The sequence below is a fragment of the Bicyclus anynana genome, chromosome Z, assembly GCF_947172395.1.
Source record: "Bicyclus anynana chromosome Z, ilBicAnyn1.1, whole genome shotgun sequence".
In the NCBI taxonomy this organism is placed as follows: Eukaryota; Metazoa; Arthropoda; class Insecta; order Lepidoptera; family Nymphalidae; genus Bicyclus; species Bicyclus anynana.
This window is the reverse complement of record NC_069110.1, coordinates 20,140,473-20,165,346: the sequence shown is the minus strand read 5'-3', so window position 1 is coordinate 20,165,346 and position 24,874 is coordinate 20,140,473. Positions and strand designations below refer to the sequence as shown.

The window sequence follows — 24,874 nt, the reverse complement described above, 5'->3', positions numbered from 1 at the left end:
CTCTTTGTAAGTTGCTGGTAAAAATTTATGGGTGGCACTGAAATTTCAATATAAGAAAAAACCTAAAAGTGTGCACATTCCAACTTTTTCTTTAAAATGTATTACAATATTTGATTTGATCCGTGATAGCCCAGTAAGAGCCGTGATAGCCCAGTTGATATGACCTTTACTGTTGATTCACGTGTCTCAAACGTTGAAGTAAAACATCGTGAGAAAACCTGAATACCAGAGAATTTTCATAATTCTCTGCGTGTGTGAAGTCTGCCAATCCGCATTGGGCCAGCGTGGTGGACTATTGGCCTAACCCCTCTCATTCTGAGAGGAGACTCGAGCTAAGCAGTGAGCCGAATAGGGGTTGATAATGATGATGATGATGATATGTATGGATATTCGTATGCAAGTAGTATGTTGCATCCAAAAAAACTATTTTCTTTTAGTTATTTAAATCGATTAATATACATAATAATAAAAATATCAGTAACTAATATTCAGATTATATTAGTTGAATCAAAATTAAATAACGTTATTTTTTTCCTGATCATTTATTCAAGATATATGTTGTCCTTATAATATTTATTAATTTGTTATGATATAACATCAAAACACTTGACAAATACAATAATATAATAACATGAATCTTTAAGTACATTTTTATTTGTCACACTACTTTTATCTACGTCTAGTACATAAAAAAAAATCATTAAATTTTTAACAGAAGTTGTTTTTTACAATTACATAAAAAAGGACAGAGAAGTAAATATATATAAATAATTTTCGAATTCCCTCAAAAAAAGGAGACCATGTATAATGTATATTAAAAACTCAGGAAAGAAACAAGACGATCAGAGGTGCGATTCCGCTAGTTTAGACTTTAAGACGAACTTTTCACCCATGACACCTCTTACTCGTATTTGAACTTTGTTTATACGATCCCAAAGATAAAATGTACTTTTTCGTCACTAACAACGACGTCATGCCCATTTCCTTCTCTGTCTACATAGTAAATTTTAAAATAACTGTATTTTAACATTCTTTAAGCTGTGGATCTCTATTAATACTCCAATAGGATAATAACTGGTAACTATTCTAATATTGTCAAATGCAATAACAATAATAAATTTGTTTATATTAATTTTTCATCATTAATAACACAATTTAGATAATTTTCAATAAAAAAATTATAATTTGTCATTTCCTTCCGACCAGCTGGCCTCTTCATTTATTTGGTATTTATTATCAACCTATTAAAATAAACATCAAATGAACTAAGATATGTCATAGCTTGACATGTTCGTTGAACATTCCCATGATATGCGGGCGACGGGGAGGGAAGTGGGGTGCATAAGTTGTGAGTTTATCTGTCATCGCTTCCCGCCTCCCGGCCCCCGCGGACCATCGGGAGTGTTACGAACGAATTTGCCAAGCTACTGTTTATTATATACAAAGGGTTAACAGTAGACACCGAATGACATTTGTTACGTAGAATCTCAATTTCGTAAATGTCAAGTAACGTATAGTTAGTGAATTGGTCAACTGGGGTTTCAGTGCCAAAGCACACTACATGGTTGTTTTATGTTACTATTTCAAATTCTGCCAAATGCAGAAGGCGTATGATTTTGTAAATAATTTATAATAAAGGTTGTAAAATTAATAAATTTAAGATACAAAATAATTTAAATACTCAACATTAATCTATTTTTATGATTTTTATAGATAAAAGTCACTAACAAGCATGCAATTTTAAATAGATTGATAGATTATAATATGAAAATTTAAATGGTGATATAATTTTTATATGAGAAATATTAATTATAATATTATATCTTTCGTGTATTAATTTTTTTCTGGACGGGGGGATAGGCCTCGTTCTGAGTTTGGAGAACTTCCTCCTGAAGCGCTTTGAGGACTCCTCTCGTTCACCTGTAATTAAAAAAGGTATTAAAAGATAATAGTCCAGTGGTAAGGCATGATATCGCAAAAATTTTTGTAGATTTATAAAAGAAAAAATTTAATAAAAAAAATACAACCGACTTCAAAACCTAAAAACGTACCCACTAAACTAAAAAGTGAAAAATAACATCATAATATGTTCTACCTGCTGATCAGTATGAAGGCGGTGCTAAGCCAGTGATGTATTAATTCAAGCCATGTGAGGAATATCTTATAGATTTAGATTTTGCAGACAGTGTTGTTTCATGTGGTCCTGTCAGAAATGGCTTAAATTAAGACAACACCGGCTAAGCACCGCCGTCATACTGATCAGCAGGTAGAACATATTATGATGTTATTTGTCACTTTTTAGTTTAGTGGGTACGTTTTTAGGTTTTGGAGTCGGTTGTATTTTTTTTATTAAAATTTTTATTATTTTTCCATTTTTAGTGTAAAGTTTCATCTCAAACGAATACATGAGACCCCCAATGACAGTCACAACCCATCTTAGTACAAATATCTCAGCAATACAAATTAATCAAGCCCAAGCACAAGGTAGCTACCGTAAACCGTTAAGGGGTTCCCTTTATTGACCTTGGTCTTCATCATCAGACCCCTAATAACAGACACAACTCATCTAGGTCGAAAGTTCTCAGCAATGCGAATTAATCAAGGCCAAACACAAGGTAGTTACTGTAAACTGTTAAGGAGTTCCTTTAATTGTGTCCTTGGTCTTCATCACCAAACCCCTAAATGACAGTCACAACCTATCTATGTGGAAAGTTCTCATTAATACAAATTAATCAAGCCCAAACCCAAGTTAACTGCTGTAAATAACCGAGGAGTTACCTCGTCTGTTTTATGGCTCCTTCATCAGATCGATTTTAAACCTTCATGAAATTGTAGTGCTTAAAAGTACTAAATGGAAAAGTATACGAACATACTAGACACCCATATAATTTTCGAAAGTTTCTCTCAATTTCTCCAGGATTCCATCATCAGATCTTGACATGATGGCAATGGGATCAAAAAAAAAAAACCCACCAAATTGAGAACCTCCTCCTTTTTGAAGTCGGTTAAAAATGGCAGCACTTTCGGTGACAATTAATATTTTCTGATATTTTCAACAATTATCGTCACTATTTACTCTACCTCAAAAAGAAGCATTTAATACGTACTTGTTATTAAAAAGAACTAAAAAGTTAAAAAAAATATAGTTTTGACAAGAAATATAACATTTTACATTAGGTCACATCTTTTAAAATTTAACAACACCTTTATACATTATCAGATCCTAGGAACTATTTAGAGACAATGTAATCGTCAAGACCTTCGAGCTCCATCATCAGATCCTAGAAACTATTTTGAGACAATGTAATCGTCAAGACCTTCGAGCTCCATAATCAGATCCTAGAAACTATTTAGAGAGAATGTATTCGTCAAGACGTATTATACGAGCTCAAACTCGACTGGGTTATGTCGTTTTATGACGGAGTTCCATGGCCACCTTCGAGGTCCATCATCAGATCCTAAATACTATTTAGAGACAGTGTAATCGTCAAGACGTATTATACTAGCTCAAACTCGACTGGCTTATGTCGTTTTATGACGGAGTTCCAAGGCCACCTTAGAACTCCATCATCAGATCCTAGAAACTGCTTATAGACAGTGTAATCGTCAAGACGTATTATACAAGCTCTAACTCAACTGGGATATGTCGTTTTATGACGAAGTTCCATGGCCACACTCGAGCTCCATCATCAGATCCTAGATACTATTTAGAGACAGTGTAATCGTCAAGACGTATTATACAAACTCAAACTCGACTGGTTTATGTCGTTTTATGACGGAGTTCCAAGGCCACCTTAGAGCTCCATCATCAGATCCTAGAAACTGTTTGTAGACAGTGTAATCGTCAAGACCTTCGAGCTCCATCATCAGATCCTAGAAACTATTTGGAGACAATGTAAGCGTCAAGCCGTATTATACGAGCTCACACTCGACTGGGTTATGTCGTTTTATGACGGAGTTCCATGGCCACCTTTGAGGTCCATCATCAGATCCTAGAAACTATTTAGATACAGTGTAATCGTCAAGACGTACGATCCATGGCCACCTTAGAGCTCCATCGTCAGATCCTAGAAACTGTTTGTAGGCAGTGTAATCGTCAAGACGTATTATACGAGCTCAAACTCGACTGGGTTATGTCGTTTTATGACGGAGTTCCATGGCCACACTCGAGCTCCATCATCAGATCCTAGATACTATTTAGAGACAGTGTAATCGTCAAGACGTATTATACGAGCATAAACTCGAATGGGTTATGTTGTTTTGTGACGGAGTTCTATGCCCACCCTAGAGCTCCATCATCAGATCCTAGAAACTATTTAGATACAATGTAATCGTCAAGACATTGGAGCTCCATCATCAGATCCTAGATACTATTTAGAGACAATGTAATCGTCAAGACCTTCGAGCTCCAACATCAGATCCTAGAAACTATTTAGAGAGAATGTATTCGTCAAGCCGTATTATACGAGCTCAAACTCGACTGACTTATGTCGTTTTATGACGAAGTTCCATGGCCACCTTGGAGGTCCATCATCAGATCCTAGAAACTATTTAGAGACAATGTAAGCGTCAAGACGTATTATACGAGCTCAAACTCCAATGGATTATGTTGTTTTATGACGGAGTTCCAATGCCACCTTAAAGCTCCATCATCAGATCCTAGAAACAATTTAGAGACAATGTAAGCGTCAAGACGTAGTATACAAGTTCAAACTCGAATGGGTTATGTTGTTTTATGACGGAGTTCCAAGGCCACCTTAGAGCTCCATCATCAGATCCTAGAAACAATTTAGAGACAATGTAATCGTAAAGACCTTCGAGCTCCATCATCAGATCCTAGAAATGATTTAGAGACAATGTAAGCGTCAAGCCGTATTATACGAGCTCAAACTCGACTGGGTTATGTCGTTTTATGACGGAGTTCCATGGCCACCTTTGAGGTCCATCATCAGATCCTAGAAACTATTAAGAGACAGTGTAATCGTCAAGACGTATTATACGAGCTCAAACTAGACTGGGTTATGTTGTTTTATGACGGAGTTCCATGGCCACACTCGAGCTCCATCATCAGATCCTAGATACTATTTAGAGACAGTGTAATCGTCCAGACGTATTATACGAGCATAAACTCGAATGGGTTATGTTGTTTTATGACGGAGTTCTATGCCCACCCTAGAGCTCCATCATCAGATCCTAGAAAATATTTAGATACAATGTAGTCGTCAAGACATTGGAGCTCCATCATCAGATCCTAGATACTATTTAGAGACAATGTAAGCGTCAAACCGTATTATACGAGCTCAAACTCGATTGGGTTATGTCATTTTATGACGGAGTTCCATGGCCACCTTGAAGGTCCATCATCAGATTCTAGAAACTATTTAGAGACAGTGTAATCGTCAAGACGTATTATACGAGTTCAAACTCCAATGCGTAACGTTGTTTTATGACGGAGTTCCATGGCCACCTTAGAGCTACATCATCAGATCCTAGAAACAATTTAAAGACAATGTAATCGTCAAGACCTTGGAGCTCCATCATCAGATCCTAGAAACTATTTAGAGACAATGTAAGCTTCAAGACGTATTATACGAGCTTAAACTCGACTGGGTTATGTCGTTTTATGACGGAGTTCCATGGCCACCTTAGAGCTCCATCATCAGATCCTAGATACTATTTAGAGATAGTGTAATCGTCAAGACGTATTATACGACCTCAAACTCGACTGGGTTATGTCGTTTTATGACGGAGTTCCATGGCCATCTTCGAGCTCCAACATCAGATCCTAGAAACTATTTTGAGACAATGTTATCGTCAAGACGTATTATATGAGCTCAAACTCGACTGGGTCATGTAGTTTTATAACGGAATTCCAAGGCCCCCTTCGAGCTCCATCATCAGATCCTAGATACTATTTAGAGACAATGTAAGCGTCAAGTAGTATTATACGAGCTCAAACTAGACTGGGTTATGTCGTTTTATGACGGAGTTCCATGGCCAACTTCGAGCTCTATCATGAGATCCTAGAAACTATTTAGAGACAATGTAATCGTCAAGACATGTAATGTAGTCACGATTATCACTTCAAGTCTGATGATAAAGACGTATTACAGGCAATGGAACTCCTCAACGATTTACAGTAGCTACATAGTGATCGGGCTTGATTCATTGGTATTTTTGAGAACTTTTTATCTAGATGGGTAAAATTGTCATTAGAGGTCTGATGATGAAGACCAGGCAATGGAACTTCTTAATGGTTTACAACAGCTATATTGTGATTGGGCTTAATTAATTTGTATTTATAAGAACTTTCTACTTAGATGGGTTGTGACTGTCATAAGATGTCTGATGATGGAAAAGTTAATAGAACTCCTAAATGGTTTGCAAAAGCTACCTTGTGATTGAGCTTGCTTAATTTGAATTGATTAGAACTTTCTACCAAGATAGGTTGTGACTATCATAAGGGTTCTAATGGTGAAAACACAGGACAGGTAACGAAACTTCTCAGCGATTTACAGTAGTTACCTTGTGAGTAGGCTTGTTTAATCTGTACTAATGTGATATTTCCAACTAAATGGTTTGTGACTGTCATAAAGGGTCTGATGACAAGGACAGGTAAAGGAACTCCTCAACGATTAGCAGTAAGTACCATGTAATAAGGTTTGATTAACTTGTATTGTTGAGATCTTTTCACCTGTACATGTTATGACTGTAATTAGGGGTCTAATAATGAAGACTAACGACGGTTAATGGAATTCCATAAAGGTTTATGGTAGCTAACTTGTAGTTGGATTTGATAAATTTGTATTGATGAGGACTTATCACCTCTATGGATTGTGACTATCATTACGGTTCTAATAATGAAGACAAACGACAGTTAATGGAATTTCTCAACGGCATATAGTAACTACCTTGTGATTGGGTTGGCTCAATTTGTATTGATGAGGACTTTCCAACTAGATGGTTTGATTTTCATTAGGGGTTTGGTGATTAAGACAAAGGACACGTAATGGAACAACCTTGTGATTGGGCTTGATTAATTTTTCACCTAAATGGGTTATGGCTATTAAATTGTTCGTCTCCTTTTTTACAAATTTGCAAATTAATATTTATTTAACTTTGTAATAAGTAAAACATGTAAAGAACGGCTTTATAGAAATAAATGTTACCTGTAGTCCAGTATGAAGCATATTTGCTATTGTTTCCACATCAATAGTAGAATCTTGGGCGGAAATCTTCTTTATTGCTGACGATACGATACATATGTCGCCTCGCAGCTCACGCACCAAGGCAGTTATCTTCTGAGCGTTGCTCAGCACTTCCACACTTTGCGTATACGGATTGTATCGGACACCAAAAGGTCGCTGGATGCTGTCAGCAAAAGCTCTGAAATAATATACGAATGTATATTTTAGAAACTACGGTCGGTTTAGTAGGTACTTATTTTATACATAACTAGCGGACGCCCGCGACTTCGTCCGCGCGAAAATCCATGTAAACTTTCAACCCTTATTTCATAGCCTTCTATTTATATTTGAAAGGTTTTTAAAATATAATAAATAGTCCACTAATAATTTGGTTTGGTCAGGTGGACCGAAGACATCAAGCGGGTTGCAGGGAGCCGCTGGATGCTGGCGGCTCGAGACAGTTTTGTTTGGAAGTCCATGCAAGAGGCCTATGTCCAGCAGTGGACGTCCATCGGCTGATAATGATGATGATGATGACTAATCGTTTTGCATTGACAAATGTACCTTGAAATCTGAAGGAATTTCCATACAAACTTTCTACGCCTAGTTCACCCCTTTCTGATTTTATTTTCGCGACAAAAAGTAAGTATCTTATACCTAGGTACTTAATTTTATTGCTTATTAATACCTTCTTCGTATTAAGATCACAAATCATGCCAAGTTTTATTTGAATACATTCAGTAATTTTAGCTTGACGCCCGGTAACAAAAAAGACGGACGGACAGACAGACAAAGAATAACAAAAAAGTGTTTACGGCTTCAGTATCGATCATATTATTAAATAGAATGCCATCCAACAAAAATTTTCAAAATATACCTACTGCTACTCGTATACAATAGCGGACCCGGTCAAGCTTCGCTTTTTAACCGATTCCAAAAAGGAGGAGGTTCTACGTTCGGCTGTATGTATGTTTTTTTTTTATGTATGTCCAGCGATAATTCCGTCATTTACTGACCGATTTTGAAAATTCTTTTTTGTTTTGAAGGGTTTAATTCCAGGGTGGTCCCATTTTTTTCATGTCAGGATCTGATGATGGCATCCTGGAGAAATTGAGGGAAACTTTCGAAAATTGTAGAGACGGCTAGGGCGTTTGTTAGTGTTTTCATAAGGTATTTTAAGCCACTACAATTTTATGAAGGTCTATGAAGGTCTGGAGTTGGTCTGATGATGGAGCCGAAACACAAACGATGGAACTCGTCAACGATTTTCAGCAGTTACCTTTTGTTTGGGCTTGATTAATTTGTATTGATGAGAACTTTTCACCTACATGGGTTGTGCGTATTAAGGGTCTGGTGATGGAGACGAAGGACAGTGAAAAGAACTCCTCGACGGGTCACAGTAGCTACCTTGTGTTTGTACTTGATAAATTTGTATTGATGAGAACTTTCCACCTAAATAGGTTTTGACTGTATTAGGGGTCTGGTGATGAAGACGAAGGAGAGTTCAGGGAACTCCTCGACGGTTTACAGTAGCTACCTTTTGTTTGGACTTGATAATTTTGTATTGATGAGAACTTTCCACCTAGATAGGTTTTGACTGTATTAGGGGTCTGGTGATGAAGACGAAGGAGAGTTAAGGGGACTCCTCGATGGTTTACAGTAGCTACCTTGTGTTTGGACTTGATTAATTTTATATTGATGAGAACTTTCCACCCATATGGGTTGTGACTGCTAAAGGGAGTCTGGTGATGAAGACGGAGGGCAGTTAAGACAATTGGTTATATTCATATTAAGTGTGGATAAAGGGGGAGTGAAATTTTGTATATGAGTTAAAGAGTATTTTCAAACTTGGGATTGTAGGACTTAGGTACCTATCATAAGAAAATAACGTTTTAGCTAATTGTTTCCGTTTTGCTCACACGCAGTAGGTATGCTAACACTAACTTGTGGCCTTAGTTTTAAGCATATGTAATCTAATAATTATGTACCTACTGTTACGCTGTTGATTACAAATAAATCTATAAAATAAAAAAATAAAAAAATTCAACCGACTTCCAACCGCCTCCAAACTGATCAGAAGGTAGCACATAGGCAAGATGTTATTTTTTGCTTTTTAGTTTAAGTTAATTTTAGAGTTGGAAGTCGGTTGAATTTTTTTATTAAAATATTTATACTTGTGTGCACTTCTTCCCTACCCCTACCCTACCCTACTTCCACCCTACACCTACCTTACTCCTATCATGCCCTTTCCCCTACCTTACTCTACCTCTACCCTACTCAACCCAAACCCTATCCTACCCCATACCCTACCCCTGCCTTTCCCTTACCCCTACCCTACTCTACCCTACCCTATCCCTACCATATCCTACCTGTAACCCCACTCTTACCCTACCTCTACCCTACCCTACCCATAGTCTACCGTTACCCTACGTTTACCCTACCCCTACCTCACCCTACCCCACCCTACCCCTACGCGTACCCTGCCCCATATTAAAGTTATTATTACGAATCGTTTTATGGGAATATAGAAAAGTGTTGTTTTTAGACTTTTTTATATTCCTTTATTCTATATTTAAATATTTTTTTAATATATTTTAATTTTTTAATATATATTTTAATTTTTCTTTTTTAATGAGGTCAACTTATTTATTTTATTTATTATACTACTTAGTAGGTGCAAAACGTTGATCAAAAACCTTACCCTATTTTGCTCGTGTTATTTTAGTTATTTTAAATGTTATGAAAGTTGCGATAGTAAAAAAACTTATGTTGGAAAATTGTAGAAAACTTCAGACCGAACAGATTTCAATGAAATTGAGAACAGAGAATATGTATGGTATTATGGTCATGGAGGCTATTTTTAGGATATTCCCGCAGGAATATAAATATTGCGGGTGAGACTGCGGGGCGCTGCTAGTTGACAATATTATTATGTATTTGCTAAGGATAGGCAGTGGCGTGCACATCATAGATTCACAAACGCAATGCATACCCTGAGGATTCATTACGTATTTGCATTTAAGGGGGAATTTTCAATTTCGTACAATTATAATAGAGCCTACCCTAGTTAAAAAAACGTGCATGTCACGCCACTCAGGGTGGGTAACTTGCAACTTTACTAAGGCAGCAAGAATAAAGTGTACAAAATTGGTACAAAGAGACCTACCTCATTTTCTCCTTAGCTTCTTCAAACGAGTCAGTGTAGTAGTAAGCGTTTTGGTATGAAGTGATGATGCACTCTTCATTGACGGTAACGTCAGGATCAAATCGTTTGATTTTGTCGGGCGTTGTAAGCGCGTGTTGTAGCTCAGCCACGGAAGAAAGAAGGCCAGCGCCGTATACGCGGTACGAGCCATCCGCTTGACGGCAGAGTCCGAACTCGACGGTGAAGAAGTACAGCTGTGAAATAGAAACACAAAAATGTATTATTATAATAATTAAAAAATAAAAAGAAACTCGATAGGCCAGTGAACAAATATTAATAATAATAATAAAAGCCTTTATTTACTGAATTTTATATACATAATATTATTGTAATACATCATTGACACTGATTCTTTTCTTCAGCTTGCCCTCGGGCATAGGCCTCCTCCAGACACTTCCATAGTTCTCTATCTCTTGCTTTCCTTCTCCATGTGTCTCCTGCTGTGTGTCTGAGGTCATCCTCCCATCTTTGGCAGGGGCGACCTCTTTTCCTTTTTCCTATCCTAGGATACCACTCTGTCACTTCCCTGGTCCACTTATCCCTTTTATCGCGCATGAAGTGTCCTGTCCGCTTCCACTTAAGCTTCTTAATTGTTACTGCCACATCTCTGACCTTGGTCTTGCTTCGGATAGTAGAGAGTACTATTCGAACAAATATTACACAGTAATTAATACTGATACCTGTGGTATATCATTCAACTCCTCATAACCTCTTGAAAAATGTGCAAAATTTTCATACCAATTGCAAAAGTTATATACCACTTAGAAATAAGGAAATTATACTTGGTGGGCTTATTTTGATTCTTTAATGATCACTAGATGTTAAAACCGGGACCAGTGACTTGACCTACTCTCAGAGGCACGGGCTGTATTACCACCAACTTTTCAACTCTTTCTCAAGAACTTTTTCTCAAAATTTCTTAGAACAGCTCAGCTCAGAATTTATAACCGGATTTAGGGCTCACACCCAATATATGTTGTCCTATTGATCCAAAGACACTTAGGCTAAACACTGGAGCAATGAGGTCTCTCGGGGACGTTTTCGGCGACCCTCACGGGTCGCGGGGTAACCGTGATGCCCGGCATACAGAGAAGCTCGCGCACTTCGTATATGCCGGGAATGAGCCCTAGAGTCCTCTACAGCTGCGCGAACAGCAGGCATACCGGTCTAACCGGGCGGGCGGGAATCGCTCGCACGTGCTCCGGGACGTATCCAAGCTCGCGCAGCTCTTCTTCAACTAGTGTCGGCTCGGTATTGGCCGGCAGGCCACGGATTGCTACCTTGACGCTGCGGTGGGTGGGTAGTGAGTAACACAACCAGGAGATTCCTTATGGCGTATTCCAGAGGCGTATGTCCGAGGAGTTTCTTGAGGTCCTTTAGGTGGGTGGTCCAGTTCGGTAGTTTCTCCACTATGATCGGAGGGTACCGGCTGGATGCTTTCGGTAGCGGTGGTGGTGCTGCCGCGGCTGTGGGGCCGGCGGCAGGTGTCGCGGTGGAGCTAATGGTCGGAGCGACGTTCGTGGTCCTGGTCGGCGTGGTCAGCAATGAGGTAGATTAAGTAGATCTTAATCTACCTCATTGCTTATATTATAAAGAGGTATGATTTGTGGTAGTGTAGGGGGGATCGATATTGAAACAATAGAAAACCACGTAATTAGCAAGTGCAAGGCATTTTTTTTCGTTTCCGTATTCCAACGGTAACGGGAATTGCGCGGGTAAAACCGCAGGGCATACGCTAGTCACACTAATATTATAAAGGCGAAAGTTTGTGTATGTTTCTTTCTCCTTTACGCAGCGGCTACTGAAGCGATTTGGCTGAAATTTGAAATGGAAATGTATTTACACAGGATTAACACATAGTCCTGGAAAAATCCATAGTTCCCACGGGGATTTGTGAAAAACTGAATTCTACGCGGTCGAAGTCGCTAGCGTCCGTTAGCTTAAGATAATTTTTAAAAAATGTGTTTACCGTTGCCAACTTGTCAATGTCTTCGTCGGATGCACCAAGTGATGCCAGGCCAAGTTCTTGAGAGAACTGGGCGAAGCTCGGGTTGGCCAGTAGAGGCATGTGTCCGAGCAACTCATGACAGCAATCCCTGGAATATATTAATTGTACATTATTCACTAAGTGGTGATTTGTGTATTGTGTAAGAATATATATATTTTAGTTTAGTTTGTTTTTGTGTTGGAAGTCGGTTAAAACTTTTTAATGCTCTTTTTAAGCATACAGCTTTTTTATTGTGATTAGGCTTTAGATGCATACCGGCCAAGATTATTTTTAATTTAACTCGATTTATATTTATTATTAATATTTCGTGAGGTAACCTGCATAACAAAAAATTTTCATAATTTTATGTGTGTGTGAAGTCTGCTAATCCGCATTGGGCCAGCATGGTGGACTAATGGGCTTACCCCTCTCAAGCTCAGCAGTGAGCCGAATATGGGTTGAAAATAATGATTATGATGATATTTATTATATCTAAGTTATAAAAATTAGCTTACGATATTTAGCTGACTTATCTTCTATTTACGTTTGATCCATAAATTACGGGACATCCTATTATAGAGACTTGAACAAGAACTAGCGTATTCACGTCAGAATGACGTGTCTAAAAACCCTGAATTAACTATACTACAGCCTTTCTTGAGTGTGTTTACCAACAAACAAATTAAAAATGAGAGTATTAATCAGTAGTCATTTCACAACTAATAATTATTATAATTAACTTGTTTATAGATAAATGAAAATAAATTTCATTAATAAGCTTAGAACAATTAGACATGGTTAATATATTTTATATAACATTTTATAGACAAACCATAATTAATTTAAAATAAATGAGTTATGAAATGACATGCGTTACCTACCTTCATTTCGAATTTATTTGTTGGTAAACAGTACTCATCAAGAAAGGCTGTAGTTTATATAGCAAGCAATACTTACGGTTCAGGTGTGTAGAAGGGATCGGAAGAGTGACGTATGTACTGCGTGCAGTGAAACACACGGAACGCCAGGCCAGACAGGAAGTCCCTCGGTGAAAGGTACCCAGCCACAGGGCGAAGTTGGAATCCAGTTTTACGTTTCAGGAATATGTTTACGTCTTCAAGCTGTAAATTGTTAATTTATACCACATTTATTATTTATTAGTAGTTAATGTTTTTTAATAATGTATTTATTATTATTTTTGGTTCAGTAGTGACTGTTACAGTTTAAACATAATTGCAATCTAAAAAATTTTATTTTGTAGGCTCTATACAATTTTACTAAAGCCGAAACTGCATGGTTATTTCCGTAATATTAAAAAAGTGTATAGTTTACAAGAAAACAGTTTGCAATTACTATTTGAGTGTTATAAAGGGTGCTATGGAGTATTTCCCATAACTTCAAGGTGTTGACAAGTCCACTTATAAGGCCTACTAGAATAACGCAATATATGTTAGCCGAAATTTTATGGTTTTTAAGTTGTATCGATTGTTGGAACCAACCCCTTTTGGAACTAAATTAGCAATTGTAACGAAGTGTTTTAAAATAATGTTCTAATGTCTTACATCATTAAATGAACATGATTTTCAACCAGATGTACAACTTTGCCTACTACGATTTTTTTTCAATGTGACCGTGAAAATTACGTACACAAAAAAAATCGATAAACATAAAAAAAGTAATAAGTGCCATTTTTTGGAACAAAACTTACTTTGCAATAGAAAAAATTAAACTTTCATTACTTTAAACAACTATTCAAAAATAATTACTAAGTATAAAATCAACGCTTTAGTCATTTTTCAGCATATGGTATGACTAAACTGCACTGAAGTTAGGGAGGATTTTTGAATTTTGTACTAAAATCGATATAACTTGAAAACCTTAAATTTTCGGCTAACATATATTGCGTTATTTCAGTAGACCTGTCAGCTATCACCTTGTAAAGTATGTCGTAATATTTACGGGACATCCTGTATACGCACCTACATGCGCTTCCAAAAACGAGCTCATACGCGCTTATAAAACGCTTGTCTGAAACCGCTCTGAGGGGAAATGACACTAATAAGCCTGTTTTTTTAAAGTAAAATAATAAAATTAGCGTAATTAGCAATTCGATATTTATAAGTAGCACAATTATAACTAATTTCTATCTTGATAGTAGATCTGCGATATACGCGGATGATTATGTTATAGTGAGTGAAAAGTGGAACAAAAGTATCTTGCATATGGCTGGCTATAAAATTTATAACAACTTGCCACAACGCCTAGCAGACAGTAGCATCAGCAAGCTTACACTTAAAGAAAATCTTAAAAAGTTTCTATAACAAAAATGTTACTACCTACTTAATAGAAGAGTGCTTTACTGATGCTTCAAAAATGGTTGTAATATATTTCTTTAAAACTTAATTTTATTTTATTTTAATTTATATAATTTTCATTTTATTAACTAAACATTTGTGTACCTATTATTGGTATTAATTTACCTATCTTTACCTTATTAGGTAAATATGTTTCCTAAGTATTCTTAGAAACGTCAATGTATAACTAAATGTAATTTTTCTTGCAAATAAATGATTCTGATTGTGAGTTCGAAATTTTACTTACACATTTATAAATAATTTTAATAATGTAAAGATAATAATTTACCTGAGGTAGATTGTCTTCTCTATAGCCACAATACTTAACGAGTTGGGGCCAGTTCTCCAAATATTCTTCGCAGGCGTGCTTCTGGTACAACTTGAAGAGCTCCCTAAACACAATACCCCTGAAAATAACATTGTTTTCCTTAAAAATTCATGGCGTTGACAACAAAACACCTGAAAATCGTCAGGTAAACAAACCATAAATCGGATTATGTGCCATTTTGTATTGGATGACTAAACGTCATAATTTGACATAGAGTTTGGCAGATTAACGTAACATAGACATGTCGGAACGTCATACTAATCAAAAGCTCGTAAAGTTGATACTAATTGTTTCCGCGTCGCGTCGTCTATAAGAAAATTGCGCCATCTATGAAAGTTACCTCTCTACACCACTATATGTCGCTTTTGGTTATTGTAAAAGGTTTGGTTGATTAGCTTACGAAATACATTATTTTAGATACAAACTATGGACAGCGCTGATATAATTTAATTATAAAAAAAAATATTATTTTATTTTATATGAGGAACTTGTTGTCATAAAAACACGGCAGCTCAAATATCATTATTCTATTATAATATTATATTGCATATTGTCATAAAATAAATAAATAAAATCATGATAAACATACTATTTTTTATGCCTTTATTAATTACGTAGAAGTACAACAAAATTAAATTGAATTCATACGTTTTACAAATGATCATAAGATATATTAGACACATGTGGATTTATGTTATAGGAGGCCTAAATTCGCTTAAAATTATCTTCATATTTAATTGTCATTAATTTAAATTCTATTAACACACAATTAGGACTTTACAGGAAAGTTTGACAAGGATATGTATAAAGAAACAAGGGATGAGTTCACCGTTGCGACCCTAGGTGACACCACCAGTATATTATTTATCACTATCATTTTGTTATCACGTCTAGTACTAATGATAGGACGAATAATGAATAACTCATCACTAGTGGACCTTATGAACTAGTTCGTAAGTTAGAAGTTAGTCGACAACGGGCTCGATTTTTAAATTTTTGTGAGGTGTTTGGCATATTGTCAAACACTTAATAATTCCTAAACATAGCTTATGAAAATAATATATATAATTGTATATACATAATAATGATTGTATTCGTCATTAGGAGTCTATTTTATCGGCGCACTACAGGGCAGGGATATTATGTATCTCTTTGTACCATTCAAAATAAATTGGGTCACTGCATCATCTGCATTGTTTTCGGTTTGAAAGGTGTTTTCAACAAAATTACATCAATCATCAATATGATAGAGTATAAATATATAGCGTTATTTTGACGCTAAATCGTTATTTACGTAATTTCAATGTACTTAACGATTCTATCGACTCCAAAATCACAAAAATGCAGTTTCCATTAAATTAATTTATATAAATTATCTTTCTCTTTCTAGTTTAGTGGAATGAGAAGTCGGTTAATTGTTTTATATTTATTGTAATGGTTCACCAAAATACTTCATTAATAACAATGCAGGCCTCTTTCCATACAAGAGAGGCGATATACGGCTAAGACCTACCACGCTGCTATAATGATGATTGGCGGGCTTAGAGTGATAACATTCTTTTAACGTCCATTGGTAAAGATAATGACTGGACTGACTTAACGTGCTCTCTGAAGTACGGAGGTGGAACATTACAAACTTGCCCACCCCGGAAGAATAAAAATTTAACTAAAAAATTCTTCAAAAAAAGAATAGCTCGGTAAGTATATCATAGCCCGACCCAGGATAAAAACCGTGACCTCGTGATTCGATGTTACTTATATTAACTGCACCAACGATGCAGTTCTCTTAGATTAATATCTGTCGGTAACTTGGTCCTAAAAGCTATCTAAGTTTACCTATCCCATTTGACTGTGGTGAAGTTGATTTTGTTGGTGAAGTTCAGACTACACACACTGATACCATAGCATACAATATAATAGTACTAGAATCTGTATTAAATAGGCTAGTTGACACTTTTTTAAAAGTCTTAAACTGTTCATTATCGTTCTTTATAAACAGTACATTGTATAAATTATATTGAAAAAAAATCATTATTTTTATTTGAGACATGTAAATTTTAATTTTAAAATATTTTTTTGACAATACGAGCCAAAACACCTGTCGGCCACGATGGTCTATATTTCAACTGTTTCATGACGTCATGTCTTTACAAACGGAGTCTTGACAAAAATATTAGTTAACAAATTAGTTTTAGACGTTTAGTAGGTACATCAAGTAACATTGTGGCATCACAAAATGTATGACAGTTTATGACGTATGAAAATTTGAAAAAAATACATGATTTTTAAATAAAGTTTTATATGAAATCATTAACTCATTTTAATTAATATCGATTTATTCGGACCTTTATTCCATGTACCTACTACACGAAATTAATATTGTATATATTAACTCAATTACCCTATCTATTATTTGGTCTTATCTTCTATTTGGTCTATCTATTATCTTCTATTGGTCTTATCTTTAACTTATCGATACACATTTCAACTCATAATTTTATCGGTGGTTAACACCGATAAAATTATGAGTTGAAATGTGTATCGATAAGTTTGTGTTATTGTATCTAAACTAAATATGATATTAATATATATTTTTCATTTAAACGATAGGTATACATAATATTCGAAAAAAACTTTTTTTTATATTTGGCTGTTTTATAGAAATTAGTTGGTAACAGAAATTCAGACCAAGAACCATAAATCTGAATTAAAATTTTAACTTAAAATATTTACTTAAATTCCCTTACAAACTATTTAATTTCATCTTTTTCTATATAATATATTTTCGAGACACAAAATAGACTATGTTTTGCTAAAAGTCCTATTTAAAATTACACCTAAATCCATCAATATCGGCTTAGTCGTCAAAAAGTTCCACCGAAAATCGTATAGAAAAGCTGACTTTACTTTTCATATCTGTAGTGTTGTATGTTGGTAAACACACGATTTACTTACCATGTCTTAATTTCAGTTTCGGTGTATTGCACCTTCGGAATGGGATGCCCGCTGTAAAAACACAAGATTTAAAAAAACACACACACACAATCAAAATAGGGCGCGACTTTTTTTGTGACATGGTTTGTAGCGAAATAAGTCCTTTAAGGAGTCGGTTAAGTTCGTTATGCTTATTTCCATAAAACTATTAAATAATCGATATTAAAATAGTTTCAATTATAACAAAATAAAGTTTAACATTATAACATTATTTATAGTAAAAATATGCCTCGGCCAAATTTTGAGAAATGAAAAAGTTAATTGTATAAAAAAATGTAATAGTTTTGAAAAAGCTCAGTCTGAGATTTATGAATGCGTAATTTTATTAAACCACGTTTTACACACAATTATAACATTAAAGAAAAATCAAACAGTAAATACAAAAAACAATTTAAAAACATCAAAGCGGAATTCTCAAGTATAAAATAATGATTCTGTACTTATTCATATATTTTTGCTGATTACTTCATTCGCATAAGCAAACGGTGATAAAAAATTACAGTACTTGGAGTGAGAGCATCCCACAGGAAATCAGAAAATTGCTTTCTGGCATGAACAAAGCCTACGTCTACTAACTAACTCTTTGCATAATAACCATTTATACAGGGTGTCCCGTTAATATTACGACATACGTAACGAGGTGACAGCTGACTTCAAGGCCTACTAAAATAACGCATTATATGTTAGCAATAATTTTACGGTTTTCAAGTTATAAAGATTTTTGTACAAAATTCAAAAATCCCTACCTTCAGTGCAGTTTAGTCATACAATGTGCTGAAAAATACTTAAGAGTTGATTTTATACAAACATGTTAATACATATTGAATAGTTGATTCAAGTAATGGTAGTTTAATTTTTTCTACTGCAGAGTAACTTTTTTTCCAAGAAATTGAACTAATTCGTATTTTTTAACTTTTAAGCCGTAAAACTGTAAAAGGAGATGGTCCATTTCAGGTTCACTCTTCTACCCCGTATCATTAACATTTAAAAAATACAAGGATTTTATTAAAATTTATTAAAGTGAATAAATCTAACTAAATAAAAAGAAATAAATAAAATAAAAACCCAAGTTTTTGAGTTATATCAAGATGGCGCCCATAGAGCAACTATGACATGACAATTGACAGCAAACGTCAAATCGATTACTGCATTGTAAACGTCATCTTTACTCCTAGTAATGTTGCATTTCTTGGGAGATAATGCATATTTTTTCGAAAGAATTAAAGTAAATTCGAAGATTTGTATAATCAAAAATAGTTAAAAAAAATATCTTCTTTTATTTCCGCTAGGGTACAATGACTGATCCTGGGCTCCATAAAATTTTGGACCATCTCCTTTCGGCTCACATATATTGCAGTAGAGTATGTCGTGCTATTTACGGGGCAACCTGTATAATGACACTGTTTTATAATTCAACAAAAGTTTACAGCCAGATTTATTCTTTTTCAGATAATAGATATAATAATATATTGATAGGTGCTTAACAAATAGTTTTATTCCACATCATCAATATGAGCCAATAGATTGCCATTGTTAAACGTAACACGTTTTTAAGGAAGTCCAAACACCACGGTCTATACCATGGTAAAACCACTGCATGTTATAAAAATAAAAGAAAAATAATTTTTTGAAGAACAATTTAGGAAATTATGTTTCCTGTTGATTCTAAGTTGGAAATGCAAGCGTCGGGCCGGATTCGAAGCTACGCCCCCAAATCCAAGGCAGAAGACACTGGGATATCACGGCTCAGCACGGCTTACATGAATATAGCGTTCGAAAGTATAATACAGTTATCCATTAAATGCGTTAAAAATATTAAATGAATAAAAACCATTCTAGACATGCATTATACAAACACGGTACGTTCAATTAATGTGAAACATGATCATAATTAATCAAAATACTTACCAGAAATAATATCAAAACTGTGTAATAAAATCTTAAAAAACAGGGTCGGAAAAAGCTTGGGAAAAACTGCGCAATTCCTGATGAATTTTTAATTATCCTTTATATATAATGTACAAAACACTCGGTGATCGAGGCCGATTCACCCTTGTCTGGATTTTTTTATTTATATTTCAATAAATTATGATCAAATTTCAATCGCAGGGTAAAAATTAGTAATAATAATTAGTAATCTTATAACTTACTATTTGTAGTTGTTAGCGATTGCAGCGAATTGCTCCCTGCGTTTGCGGTAAATAGGGTCTTTGAAACCAGGGTGATCCGCATCCAATTCTGACCCGTACATCAGAACATTCTGAGCTCGGTCCAGGTCCGATATCTTCCTAGGGAACCAGTGCATTTCACCGAAATCTAAAATAATGGATTATTTTTATCTATTTTTCGATAGAAAAAATTTATGGTTATTAAATTAATTTTTTATCTATAATTATTTAGACACAGAAAGTATAGGATACAAAAATATTAAAATAGGTAATGAAAAAAATGGTATAGTAGAGTGGAAGATAAGAGGGAACATTTTCAATTTTTGTCTGTTTTGTTGAATAACTTGAGAGCTCATTTGTCTTTATCGTAGCGGCATGGTGCGTCTAAGTTATCTTGAAAGATGCCTAAGGCTAGGTTTTGAAAGAAAAGAAAGAAAGAAAGAAAAGATCTTTATTTTTAAGTAATGCCACATATCACATTAAATCTAAATTATAACATATTATGGCTTTTAAATAATATCATAGTCTAAAAACAAAAAAATACGCTTTTAGCACGCACTAAAAGATACAAATTTTTCGTACTCCTGACAGCAAACCCTTTCATTTGATACCCATATCATGGGGGTGCATTTCAAATAGCCTGTCCGCTATCTTGGACGTCCGCCATATTGGATTTAAGTCACGTGGCTATTGTGGTATTCCTGACAGCAAACCCTTTCATTTGATATCCATATCATGGGGGTACATTTCAAACAGCCAGTCCGCCATCTTGGGGAGGCCGCCATATTGGATTTAAAATGACGTTTCTGAGCTAGTCATGCATTGTCATCAGAATTCAAAGGAAAATTTCATCCTAATCGAAGTGAAGTGGATCAAATTACGATTCCAAGATTTTCTTACATACATAGTTACTAAGTGAAGCTAATTTAAGCGTAGCGTTAAAATAGGCTGGTTATGATGACAAACGTTTAGGGTATTAATTGATTATGAAACACGAAACCCATACGGGGCCCTTAGTCATGAGCTGGTTCTTGCATCGCGGCACGATCCAAACTGCGAAGCGGCTGCGCGGCGCGCTGCTGCTCGCATTGCGCGCTGGGAGAGGGGTTGAGCGGTGGGGAGTGAAGGTTCCGTTACACTCTCCAACGGTTTATTAATGTCACCTTCATTAGACTCGTCTTCTTGTACGCAAACCGAACTAACGCTATCTTGTTCTAAGTTTGTTGTATGTGACAATGAAAGAAATAGCGGTTTCCACGCTGTCGGCAGCAACCATCTATGATCCCGATTAAAATTCGGGTGACGACTAATTCTATCGCTTCTCGTATCTTACGAGGTACTTCAAACTTTTCCCTTGACAATACAGAAGCCTTATCAAAACGGATATAATGTACCCGAAGCTTGAACATGCTCGGCTATTGCTGAGTCGTCCGTGTCCACATTCAGCCGTGTTTCATAATCAATTAATACGAATAATACTCACGATAGTTTAAATTCTAAAACGTTTAGGGTATTTGAGGTACAGTGAAAATTTCCAACACAATTTACCTTCCAAATTACCGATGCAGTAACTTAAACTAGAGTAATTGAATGAAGTAGGTACGCTGTCAAAGTGGGGCACGGCAACGTACGAGCCTAATGTAATCCCCTACCTACTATTTTATCGGCTAGTGCCAATGAATATTCTATTCCTTTCAATTACTCTTCCGTTTAACTAGCACGAACATAGGTAGTGCTCGCACATTTCTAATGTGCAGTATGTTTAAAATTTAACTTGCTAGCTTAACCCATTGACCGTTTGATATCGTTTATTTAGTAAACAACGACGATGCAAAGGATTAAATCATTAACAACCCACATTCGGCACATTGTTGAGCACGAGTCTCCTCTCTTGCCGGTAGGGTGGTAACTAGCCACGGCCTAAGCCTCCCAAAAAGCCAGCCAAAAAGTCAGTTTCAGATAAAAATACATATTACTACGTACTGTGAAGTGAAACTTAGATTATCCTATAATTTAATGTGTATGTAAGAAATTAAATATTTGGTGTCTCAAATCCTCGTGAGGAAACCTGAATACCTGGGAATTTTATTAATTCTCTGCGTGTGTCAATTCTGCCAATCCGCATTGAACAAGCGTGGTGGACTAATTGGCCTAACCCCTCTCGTTCTGAGAAGAGACTCGAGCTCAGGAGCTCAGCAGTGAGCTAAATATGGGTTGATAATTGTAATGATGATATACCGAACGCCAGTTTCAATTTCCTTGGAAATTCGGGGATAAAATATAGTCTATGAAACTCGCAAATAACGTGTCTTATTAGTGGTAAGAGAATTTTCAAAATCAGTTCTGCAGATCCAGAGATCGCCCTCTAATAATACAATTTACCTATTATGTAGACATTAGGTAATATTATGAAGGTAAAGATAGTGAGATTTTCTTGTAAAAAGTTAATACTGTGTTAAATCTATGTCTCCACATTCATTCATCCAAGTGTTATTAATAAAATGTTCATTATGAAAAAAATGTATAATAACATAATGTTAGAAATTGAACCTTTATCGTCTTTGAAGACGATATTACAAGAACGGTGGTATATTCAAATCATGTTTGCATTTTCTCATAGCGAATTACTAAAGAATGAATCCAATCTCTTGGGACAATACCGTGTCTGGAAAGATTAGATATCACTCCTTCAGATATTATCCTTTGTCTCTTTGTGGAATAAAACAAAACTTAATATTGTTTTGATTATAGACGAAGAGCCCGTGCACCCCAGACCTTCGACATTTTATAAAAGCTGAAAATTTGTCAGCTCATGATAAGAAACTATAGATATCCCCATTTGCCACGCACTTGGCTTAATGGCAACCCTTCGCTAAAGACCTTTAAAGTTTCAAATGAAATAGTGTTTTTCGAAGGGTTGCAAAACTTAAGTGAATAATTTCTAATATTATGCTGAGGAAAACATGAAAAATTACACTTTATGCTTAGACGGTTGAGGGTCTGGATCCTTAACTTCTTGAATTCCGCGCGACACTTCGGCGCCGCCGCTTATGTCACGGTAACTTGCACGTGAGCGCTGTGCGGCGCCTAAGCGCCTACTTCCCAATTGACTTAAAACCGTATTTGAATGTAATAGAGACTACTTTAGAATGAACAAGTTTATTGAGAGAGAGAGAACCTTTGTAAAATTTTCAGAGGATTTGAATGAAGAACACGGTCAATCTTGTTATTTTTTCAAACTGTGGTAATTGAGTGGTTAAAACTTCACTGGCTTGGCACCGCCTCCAAATTGATGACAAGGTAGCACATACAATGTTTTTAGCCTAGCAGCTAGACCAGGACCAATGAAGAATACCTCAATCGGTCCAGCCGGGGATCGAGTAACCTATGGGTTAATCCATGCTATAATGTATCTCAATACCAAATTTCAGCTAATTCGGTTAAGTAGTCGAGGCGTGAAAGAGTAACAAACATTCATATCATTAAAATAATCAGTTTTCGCAAACCATGGATTTTTTCAGGATAAAAAGTAGCCTATGTGTTAATCCAGAGTAAAATCCATTTCCATTCCAAATTGTAGCCAAATCGCTTCAGTAGTAGCGGCGTTAAAGAGTAACAAATATTTAAACATCCAAACATTCATACAAACTTTCGCGTTTATAATATTAGTAGGATATAATGATGAAAAAAGTCTGATATTTAAAAATACATACCAAAGCTCGCCGCAGCAGACAACGGTGTCGGAGGAGGGAAGTCCTCTCCAGATTGAGAGGCCACTACCTCGAAGTCTTGCACTTCGCGTTTAAGCATTCTTTTTAGCTGTTCCATCCTTCGGGGGTCACATTCAACATCAACCAGGATATCGGACTAAAAAAAACACAAATGATTGAACTTTACCGCCATATTTATAAACATGCATTAAGATTTAATCCTCAATTTTCTTGGTTAATTAAATCCTGAGATTATTCCCTTCAATTTCCTTTCAAATTACAAACTAATCTATTTATAATATTAGTATAGAATAGCTTCTAATAACAAAAAAAATATAAGCATTATAAAAAAATTATAGCTATGCTAGAAGATAAAACTTACAGCAGACAATTCCATAGCCGACTTCCTAGATTCGATATGAAGGACATTGATCCCGAGGTCTTGGAAGACCCCCAGAACACGAACCAATCCGCCAACTTGGTTCTTGACAGTGAATATCACCGAGATCCTCTCCCCATCGTGAGGTTGTTGCTGGGCTGCCTGGATCTCTGCTAACTTGGGATGATGAGGAGTTTCTTCAGCGTTCTTGACTTGCCAATCTGAGCCATTCCTGTACAGCCATAAGCCTAGGAGACCTTTGCCGGATCCACTCATGGTTGAGGATATCAAAAGGATGTTTGTGGAGAGGTTCTGTAGGTAACTCGAAGATGCACTGCCTGAGATGTACTGCGGCCACTCGGCTCCGTTTCCCGCTTTATAAAGGAGCGAGGCGTGGAGGTTTCGCTGGAGGGTGGGTATATTTGATTGGCTGAATCAAGTGTTCAGTGTAACTTGGAAAATCTTTCATTCTGTTAAGTCACGGACACACTTACCGAGTTTGCGTTCCATTTATAACTTTTAATATTCTTATGGAATATTTCAAGCTCACTAAGGTAAATGT

At 35.8% G+C, this 24,874-nt stretch overlaps 1 protein-coding gene across 1 annotated transcript; it reads right to left on the bottom strand.

Moving 5' to 3' along the window:
* Positions 1-535: 535 nt before the first annotated feature.
* On the bottom strand, positions 536-24,641 carry LOC112048662 (tryptophan 5-hydroxylase 1). Its single transcript, XM_024086299.2, has 10 exons — positions 24,316-24,641; positions 23,937-24,090; positions 20,206-20,371; positions 18,017-18,067; positions 15,023-15,140; positions 13,337-13,500; positions 12,362-12,488; positions 10,354-10,586; positions 7,170-7,386; positions 536-1,920 (listed from the first exon to the last, which is right to left on the bottom strand). The coding sequence occupies exons 1-10, from the start codon at positions 24,586-24,588 to the stop codon at positions 1,834-1,836; spliced, it is 1,590 nt and encodes a 529-aa protein (XP_023942067.1). The 5' UTR covers positions 24,589-24,641; the 3' UTR covers positions 536-1,833.
* Between the last annotated feature and the right edge of the window lie 233 nt (positions 24,642-24,874).

Bases quoted from the DNA above. Each gene is read 5' to 3' on its own strand.
- LOC112048662 (XM_024086299.2), bottom strand. From the start codon at position 24,588: ATGAGTGGATCCGGCAAAGGTCTCCTAGGCTTATGGCTGTACAGGAAT. The intron at 20,372-23,936 runs GTATGTATTTTT...CCATTATTTTAG, and splicing joins GTCTGCTGCGGCGAGCTTTG to ATTTCGGTGAAATGCACTGG. The intron at 15,141-18,016 runs GTAAGTAAATCG...TGTTATTTTCAG, and splicing joins GAAACTGAAATTAAGACATG to GGGTATTGTGTTTAGGGAGC.